Raw genomic sequence first — 9,141 nt, 5'->3', positions numbered from 1 at the left:
TTTTTAAGCTCCTGTTGTGGCAGCGTTCAAGCAAACGAAATAAATAAATAAATGAATAGCATTCCCAACATTTCCTGCAGCACATGGGCTGCCTCAGCCTGTAATTGCCTGGGAGGGGCCGGGAATGAACCCACACTGGAGCTGCTCAACAGGACCTTGCCCATGGCCAGAGGAGGAAGCAGCAGCTGCTGCTCAGCCCCTGTGGCTGCTGCACTCACAGAGCGAGGAAATCAAAGCCCGGGCCAAAGGTTTGATTTTACACTTTATTTCAAAAAAAAAAGAAAACACAAAACAAGAACACCATAACCCCAAAAAACACTCGAATTTCAAACAATTATATTAATGGTGCTGCTTTTGCAGCCAGCTGGGAGAAGATTCGTGGTTGCAGACCAACTGCTCGAGGGCGTTTCGGTTCTCAAACCTCCAAGTATAAATAATTTCTCCATCGATATCAGAAAATAACTTATTATTATTATATATCTTAGCATAAAAACGTGAGAATTACATCCCAAAAATACAACAACATTGCTGGCAAAAGGCCTCGATTAACCTCGTTTGCTCGTTAAGGTGTTTAAAGCAGGAACTTTAAGTGGCACTTAAGGACAGAAGGAGTGAGGGGAGGGCATCGGGCTGGGCTCATCCCTGTTCTCCTCAGCTCCAGCCAAAACCCCCCAATGACATCGGTTTTAGCTTTATTATTTTATATCTATTTTTTTTTTTTGTGTTGCTGCTGCCGGGTTTTATTTTTTCCCTCGCGGAGCCGGGGCAGGGAGTTCCTTCCTGAGCGAGAGTGTGCGCCGGTGGCAGGGCCGGGGTCACCGCTCCGGCAGGTTGATCACCGGCTCCCACTGGTCCAGGTACCGGCTCTCCCGGCAGAAACACATCAGCTGACTCAGCGCCGGGTCCTTCCACTGCGACGCCTGCGGGTTCTGGAAAGGGGACGGCAAAAAAGCTCCGGCACGGCAGCAAAAACAACCCGAGAGCGGCGGGGGGGGGGAGAGCAGGAGGGTGAATCATCTTAAATTGCTGGCGAGGCAAACAAACAAGTCAGGCCTGGGAGCATGTGAGGAGTTTAGCTTTGGACTCTGGGGCAGAGTAGGGACGGGGGGGAAAAAAATAGGAGGGAGAGATAAAAGCGGGGGGAAGGCGGAGAAAAACAAGGGGAAAGAAAAGGGGAAAAATAAAGAGGGAGTGGGGGGAAAATAAAGAGGAAAATAAGGGAAAGAAAAGACAGAACAGGAGAAAGAGGGGAGAAACAAAGGAGGAAGATGGGGAAACCACAGCACATGAGGGGCGAAGGCAGCCGCTGTCCCCGGGAGGCACCGCTGGACCCCCGGCGCGGAGCCCCTGAGGCCGCGGGTTCGAGTCCCGGGCGCGGCGGTTCGGGGGCACCCGGAGCGGCCCCGGGTGTCCCCCGCGGTGGCAGCCGGGGCTCACCGTGACGAGCACGCAGTGCAGGTCTGCGGGCGGGTCGGGGCCCGCGGCGGGCAGCAGCAGCTCGGCCAGGCGCGCCGGGTTGCTGACGCGCAGGATGTTGATGTCGTTCTCGCAGCAGAAGGCCCGCAGCAGCGTGAAGTGGATCTGCAGCGCCGCGTCGCCCGCCTCCTCCTCCTCGGCCGCCAGCAGGCACAGCACCACGTTATCGGGGTCCCTGCGGGGCACCGCCGTCACCGGGCGCGCCGGGCAGCGGGCACCGGCGGGCACGGGCACGGGGGGGCACTCACACGTTCAGCAGCTTGGCCGCCTCGTAGACGCCCAGGGTGAGGCTCCGCTGGCTCAGCGCCTTGCTCAGCACCTCCTCGAGCGCGTCCCCCGCCTGCTCCATCCTGCGCCGGGACGCACCGGCCGTCACCGGCCACCCCGCGCCGCTCCCCGCCCGGCCCCCGCCGCCCCCCGGCCTCACCTCCCGGCGGCGCGGCGCTCCCCGGGCAGCTCCTCCAGAGTCATCACGGGGCCAGGGCCGCTCGGACGGGGCCAGGGGCGGACACCGCGCTCCGGCCGCTGCGGCCGCTCCGGCCCCGCCGCCCGAGCCGGACAAAGGCGCCCCGCGCGCGCCGCCCCGCCCGCCCCGGCAGGGCTCATTTGCATACACCGCTCCCATTGGTTCATGCAAATGAGACCACGCCCATAAAGTTGCCAAGTCCGGCCGGGCCTGGCCCTGTTCGGGACCGGGAGCGGAGCTGGGACAGAGACCCTGCCCTGGAGCAGCCGGCTCCGAGCCCACCCAGCCGGGCCTTGGGCACTGCCAGGGATCCAGGGGCAGCCACGGCAAATCTGGGAATTCCAGCCCAGCCCCTCCCAGGAACAATTCCCAATCTCCCATCCATCCCTGCCCTCTGGCAGTGGGAGCCATTCCCTGTGTGCTGTCCCTCCATCCCTGTCCCCAGCCCCTCTCAGCTCTCCTGGAGCCCCTGCAGGCCCTGCCAGGGCTCTGAGCTCTCCCTGGATCCTTCTCCTCTCCAGGTGAGCACCCCCAGGTGTCCCAGCCTGGCTCCAGAGGGGCTCCAGCCCTGCAGCAGCTCCAGGGCTTCCTCTGGGCTCTCTCCAGGTGCTGCTGATGTTGTCCCCAGGGCTGGGGCAGCTCTGCAGGTGGGGCCTCGCCTGGGAGGGACAGAGGAGCAAAATCCCCCCTTGGATGGATGCTGCTGTTCTCTGCTCCCACAGGGGTTGCACTCTTGCTCCTTGCAGGAGCTCCCCTGTGCTCAGACTCAGCCTCAGCAACTTCAAACACAGGGCCAGAATTTGGCACAGCAAACAACGTGGCTGCCCCATCCCTGCAGTGTCCCAGGCCAGGCTGGACGGGGCTTGGAGCAGCCTGGGACAATGGGAGGTGTCCCTGCCATGGCAGGGGTGGCACTGGGTGGGATTTAAGGTTCCTCCCACCCCAAACCAGTCTGTGGTTCTGTGATCTCTCCCTCTGCAGCTTTCCAGGAACTCGGTGCTCCTCCGGGAAGCTGCTCCTGCTCCAGATGTCCCGTGTCAGCCCTGAGACCTCCGGGCAGGGCTCCTCCTCATGGCTGCTGTGTCAGAGCTTTCTCAGCTGCTGCACCCGGACCCTCCATCCTCCCACAGCAGAGCTCTTTCCCAACCTGGCTGTGGGCTGGCACATTCCCACCCCCTCCATGGGCTGCATTGGGACCCTTGGTGGTCCCTCATGGAGAATTTGGCAGCGTGTCCTTTAAAGTTTGGTTTGTTTCAGTGTTCTCCTGCAGCTCCTGAGCACCAGGAGCTGTTTTCCCCACCACAGTGTGATGCTGGCTCCGTGCACCTCCTGCAGAACCCTGAGCTGGCCGTGTGGGAAATGGGACATCACAGAATCCTGGGATGGTTTGGGCTGGAAGGGACCCCAGGGATGGTTTTGTGGCAGGGACAGCTCCCAGCAGCCCAGGTTGCTCCGTGTCCTGTCCAACCCGGAACATTCGGGGCACATCAAAGCGTTTGTGCAGCAGAACACCGAGGGTGATTTCTGTGCCCCCAGGGTTTGTTCTGTGCCCCCGCCCGGCCCTGCCCCGTCCTGCTGCTGGTGAGACCCGACACGGCTCGGGGCAAAGCGAGAAAAGCCCTTTTTGCATCAGGTGCGGGGCGGCAGATGGCCGGAGCGCCGCGGAACAGGTGGGGGCATTGTGCGGTGACCCTCCCAATTAAGTTCGCTTAATTTGCTCTATCTCTATTAGCAACTGCGGGCTCGAGGGCTCCGCCTGTGGCTCCGGCCCCGCAGCCCCATCTGCGCCGGCCCTGAGCTAAATCTGTCTCGGGTGGGGGCAGCTGGGGAGCAGCTGAAGGAGCTGCTGTCCCTCCGGGGCCGGCAGCAAAGCTCTGACACCGCGCTGGCCCTGCGCTCTCCCGGCCGGGCCTTTCCCCGCTCTGCTTTTCCCGGGGAGCAGCAGGGATGCGGAGTTTTCCCGGCTTTCCCAGTTTTCCCGAGGAGCAGCAGGGACGGGGACTTTTCCCGGCTGTCCCTTTTCCCGTCTGTCTCTTTTCCCGGCTTTCCCAGTTTTCCCGAGGACCATTAGGGACGGGGACTTTTCCCGGCTGTCCCTTTTCCCCACTCTCCCGTTTCCCGGCCGTCCCTTTTCCCGTCTCTCCCGTTTCCCTGCCGTCCCTTTTCCCGTCTCTCTCTTTTCCCGGCTCTCCCTTTTCCCGAGGAGCATCAGGGAAGCGGAGTTTCCCCGTCTCTCCCTTTTCCCCACTCTCCCGTTTCCCGTCTCTCCCTTTTCCCCACTCTCCCGTTTCCCGTCTCTCCCGTTTCCCCGTCTCTCCCGTTTCCCCGTCTCTCCCGTTCCCCCGTCTCTCCCGTTTCCCGTCTCTCCCGTTTCCCGTTTCTCCCTTTCCCGGGTGCCCCGGTCCCGCTGCGGGGACAGGGTGCCCGTGCGGGGCTGTGCGGTGCCGGGGTCCGGGATGGAGCCGGACCCGCGGTTGTCTCTCCGTCAGCTCCCAGCTGGCAGCAGCTGCTGCGAAACCTCCCTTTCATGGCCTGCCAAAAGCGGCCGGGGTGCTCCGCTCCCCCCCTGCCCTTTAATCCTGACTTTCATCATTCTCCAGGCTGGGCCTGCGCTCCCCTCCGTGTGTGGCATCACAAAATCGGGGGGCAGGAGCTGTGCCGGGCTCTGCCCAGGGGCTCAGCTCCTCCTTCCCTCACCCCAAATGTTCGCTGGGCTGCCCGAGGCCGGAGGAGCTTGGGGAGCAATGGGTTAACCCAGGGATGTGCGAGATGCCCGTGGAGCCCTCGATGGGGGAGGATGAATGGGCCAGCTGCGGAGGCGCTTCCTGCACGTAAGAGCATCGAGTTGTTTAATTCCAGTTTTTGGGAAAGAGACCAACCACCAAACGGTGTCAGGAGAGGCGACAAAGCCCCATCCCCGCCAGAGGCACCGGGGTGGTCCCGGTCCCTGAGCCCGGAGCAGCGCCAGGAGCTGCTCCCTGTCCCTTGGCTCCTCTGGCCCTTTTGGGGTGTCCCTGGTCCTCTCCCTTCCTTCCCTGCCTGGCCCGTCCCGCCCCGCTGGCCCCCGGGCCATCCCGCTGCGGTGGGAAATGCCCTGGCCGTGTCCCTTTGCTGGGCAGGAGCCCGGGATTGCCCCAGGACCCGACTGCCCTGGCACCACCAGTGCCCTCCAGCACGGGCAGCACAGGAGCGAGAAGACAATTCCCCGTTTTCCTTGGAGTCCCTCCATCCCTGGTGGAGCCAGAAGCGGGGTTCAGCTGCAGCCACCCCTGCTGCTGGCACGCTTTGGCCCTGGCCAGCCCCAGGGAAGTCTGAGCCCTCCTGGCCTTGGCTCCGGAGCTGGGCACGGTGCCAGCGGCTTTCCCAACGCCCAGGGCACGGGAATGCAGCCCAGAGCCCGGCTCGGCGGCACGGAGCGGGGCTGGGCCTTCCCTAGCACGGGGCAGGGCTGGCACTTCCCTGGCACAGAGCGGGGCTGGCACTTCCCTGGCATGGAGCAGGGCAGGCACAGAGCAAGGCTGGCACTTCCCTGGCACAGAGCGGGACTGGCACTTCCCTGGCATGGAGCAGGGCTGGGCCTTCCCTGACACGGAGCGGGGCTGGCATTTCCCTGGCATGGAACAGGACTGCCACTTCCCTGGTATGGAGCAGGGCTGGCACTTCCCTGGCACGGGCATTCCCTCCTGCCTGCAGAAGCTCCTTTGCAGGTTCCTGCCTGGGCCTGGCTCCCCAGGGGTGGCAGGGCAGGGGGCTGTGGATGTGGATGTGTTTATCCCGGCCGGTTTGCCCGCACTCAGCACATTCCTGCTGCCCTCCGTGGAGCTGGGGCACCGCTGGGAGGGAGCGGGGTGACCCTGGCTGCTGCAGCAGCTCTGCAAACAGCGAGCAGGGTGGGAGCTGGGAGGGCTTTGATGGCTTTAAACTGCAGGAGGGCAGGTGGAGATTGGAGATAGGAGGGAATTCTTGGCTGTGAGGGCGGTGAGACCCCGGCAGCTGCGGCTGCTCCATTCCTGGAAGTGCTCAAAGCAGGCTTGGAGCAGCCTGGGGCAGGGGAAGCTGTCCCTGCCTGCTCCCCAAGGCTGTGGGCCTGGGTGAGGTCCAAGGTCCCTTCCAGCCCAAACCACTCGAGGATTCTGTGATTTCATGCATCACCCATGTCCCACCACCCTGCCTAAACACCTGGAACATCTTTTCCTTCTGCTGAAGGATATTTCCAGCTGGAATATCTTCTGTGAGGTGCTCCCCAGCAGGTCCCTGCTGGGCTCCTGTGACAAAGCTGTGGCAGGGACATTCCCTGTGCCTGCCCTTGCCATCCTGTGACAAAGCTGTGGCAGGGACATTCCCTGTGCCTGCCCTTGCCATCCTGGGACAAAGCTGTGGCAGGGACATTCCCTGTGCCTGCCCTGCCATCCTGTGACAAAGCTGTGGCAGGGACATTCCCTGTGCCTGCCCCTGCCATCCTGTGACAAAGCTGTGGCAGGGACATTCCCTGTGCCTGCCCTGCCATCCTGTGCTGCTGCTGCTGCTGTCGGGGACATTCCCTGCCCTGCACACATCCCTCCATCCCTCTCCCTGCAGGCACGGGTGTTTTTTCCCCCTGGGCACGCCGGGCACACGTGGCAGCCCCGGTGGGAATCGCCCGGCCGGGCAAAGTCCGGGCTGGGGACACGGAGAGTGGCACTGGAATAAAAACAAACTTTGTCCATCCACCGGCAGTGTGGGACCATAAAGCAGCGCTCGAGTGGCGCTTCCATGCGGGAGCACTGTCCTGCAGCACAAGGAATCACCTTCCAGCCAGCAGCCCCTGCTGCCTCCCCCAGGGAACGTCCCCGTTTTTTCCCAGGTTTTCCTTGGCTTTCCCGGCGTGCAGGAGAGCTCCGGTGTGAGCAGAGCCAAACCAGCCCCAGCCATGCACACAGAACCAGGGAGCTGGGGGGGTTCTCAGTGACCTTCACTGGGGCTCCTGTGGGCAGCAGGGAGCTCAGGGGGACGTTAAATCATTAATCTGGATTGGTTTTGTCTCCTAGAAATGCGTGGAGTGGGAAAAGTGTCTGGAAAGCAAAGAGGAAGGAGCGTGAAGCCCAGGGTTTGATGGTTGTTGCAGTAGAGATAATGGAACTGAGGTGTTTATTTGAGAGCAGATTTAAAACTATAAACTAAAGGAAATAATATTTTAAAAATGCTCATGAGACCCTATTTCAGAGCTGCCTCCAGCCCTGGGGTCCAACATGAGCAGCACCTGGAGCTGCTGGAGAATTCCAGAGGAATCCATGGAGCTGCTGCAGGGCTGGAGCCCCTCTGGAGCCAGGCTGGGACACCTGGGGGTGCTCACCTGGAGAGAGGGGCTGGAATAGAATTCCCAGAGCAGCTGTGGCTGCGCTGGATCCCTCCCAAGGCCAGCCTGGATGGGTTTGGAGATGCCCTGCCCAGGTTTGGTCCCTGCTGGGACAGGGCCAGGGACATGGACAGGTACACGGACAGGACAGACACACGGACAGACACACGGACAGGACAGGGACAGGACAGACACACGGACAGGGACAGGACAGACACACGGACGCGCACACACCGGGGACGCCGCCGCCGTCTCTCTGGCGCCCTCTGGCGGCCGCAGCGGGGGCAGCACCCGGCGGCTCCCGCGCGGGGGAAGAACGCGTTTGTTTTTTAATTTAAATGTAATTTTGCAGTAAGGAGAAACAGAACGGTGAGTCCAGCCTTAGCCACGGGATCCTGACGTGGAGAGCCTGGTGGGAGCAGTGGGGCTCGGGTCTGTTTGTGCTGATCCCCGTGCTCCACTGTGGGGCTGCAGGCTGGGGCCCACCACCATCCCAGGGAGAAACTTGGGCTGAAAACCAGAGGAAAAAGGGTGAGAAACCATCCCATGGAGAGGATGGAGGCAGGAGCAGGGTGGGATGGGGCTCAGGACGTCCCATCCTCATGGCACCTCCACACCAAACCTGTCCAGCGGGGCAGAGAGTGGGGAGCCCTGTGGGGGAATGTGGGGTTTGTGCCCCAAGCCCAGAAGCTGTTTAGCAGGAATTAGAGGTGATGAAACAGCAGAAAAATGCAGCAGTGCGTGCCCCAGGGCAGCGGCAGGGAGCTGCTTCCTGCCTGGCCTCACGGAGCAGCAATGTCCCGTGGGGCAGCAGCAGCTCCGTGGATGTCACCGGGATGTGGTGACGCTGCTTTCCACCTGCCACGGGGGGATGAGGACCTGCCACCACTTTCTGAAGCAGCACCTGTCAGGCCAATCCTTCAACATGAACCTGTGACAATAGTGATTTCTTTTTCTTGAGAAAATACACCTTTTTTTTTTTTTTTTTTCCCAACATGCATCATTTTCTAATTAGAACTAGAATTAGTTGGAACAAGATGGTCTTTAAGGTCCCTCCAGCCCAACCCATTCTGTGATCCAATGACCTTGACCACGAGCTTGTGCCATGGACAGGATGGGATGCCTGCAGTGCCACCAGCCTGGGGACAATGCCACCGTGCCACCAGCCTGGGGACTGCCCTCCCTGCGGTGCCTTATCAGAGCTGGCAGCCCTGCAGCTCCCGCTCGTTCGTGTCCTTATCCAAGGCAGCAGCCGCGGGGACACAGCCCTGGGACGGTCCCTGAGCCACACGAGGCAGAGGCTGAAGCACCCAGGGCTGGATCCTGGGCACGGGGAGGGGTTGGGGGTCCTGCTGCAGCTCCTGGGCTGCAGGCTGAGCATCCCCATGTGTGAAGATGCAGGCACACGTTCCATGTGTCCGCCGTGCCTGCAGTCCAGGGGCCCGGCGGGATGGGTGGGATCCGGGTAAACCTTCACTTCCTGGGCAGGAGCTCTCCCGAACACATCCCGAGCCTCTGCAGCTCCTCCTCGGGCATTTTGTGTGCTGCAGAACCAGCCCCCGGATGCTCAGCCTGTGAGCAGCCTCCTGTTCTCTGCCCCGAGGTCCAGCCCCTTCATTCCCCTGTAAATTCCATGGAACAGGGTGCTCTGGGTGCTCCCTGCTCCTCAATATTCATCCCCTGTAAATTCCATGGAACAGGGTGCTCTCTGCTCCTCAATATTATCCCTGTAATTCCTTGGACAGTGTGCTCTCTGCTCCTCATGTTCTCCACCCGAAATTCCTTGAACATGTGCTCTCTGCTCCAATATCATCCCTGTAATTCCATGGAACAGGGTGCTCTGGGGCTCCCTGCTCCTCAATAT

At 61.5% G+C, this 9,141-nt stretch overlaps 1 protein-coding gene across 1 annotated transcript; it reads right to left on the bottom strand.

Annotated features, from left to right (window-relative positions):
* Window positions 1-709: 709 nt before the first annotated feature.
* On the bottom strand, window positions 710-2,043 carry GADD45A (growth arrest and DNA damage inducible alpha). The gene is made up of 4 exons (XM_064719721.1): window positions 1,904-2,043; window positions 1,725-1,826; window positions 1,438-1,651; window positions 710-929 (listed from the first exon to the last, which is right to left on the bottom strand). The coding sequence occupies exons 1-4, from the start codon at window positions 1,945-1,947 to the stop codon at window positions 816-818; spliced, it is 474 nt and encodes a 157-aa protein (XP_064575791.1). The 5' UTR covers window positions 1,948-2,043; the 3' UTR covers window positions 710-815.
* Between the last annotated feature and the right edge of the window lie 7,098 nt (window positions 2,044-9,141).

The sequence above is a fragment of the Zonotrichia leucophrys genome, chromosome 8 (genome assembly GCF_028769735.1).
Source record: "Zonotrichia leucophrys gambelii isolate GWCS_2022_RI chromosome 8, RI_Zleu_2.0, whole genome shotgun sequence".
Classification (NCBI taxonomy): Eukaryota; Metazoa; Chordata; class Aves; order Passeriformes; family Passerellidae; genus Zonotrichia; species Zonotrichia leucophrys.
This window is presented reverse-complemented; position numbering and strand designations above follow the sequence as displayed.

Bases quoted from the DNA above. Each gene is read 5' to 3' on its own strand.
- GADD45A (XM_064719721.1), bottom strand. From the start codon at position 1,947: ATGACTCTGGAGGAGCTGCCCGGGGAGCGCCGCGCCGCCGGGAG. The intron at 1,827-1,903 runs GTGAGGCCGGGG...GTCCCGGCGCAG, and splicing joins GAGCGCCGCGCCGCCGGGAG to GATGGAGCAGGCGGGGGACG. The intron at 930-1,437 runs GTGAGCCCCGGC...TCCCCTTTCCAG, and splicing joins TGCACTGCGTGCTCGTCACG to AACCCGCAGGCGTCGCAGTG.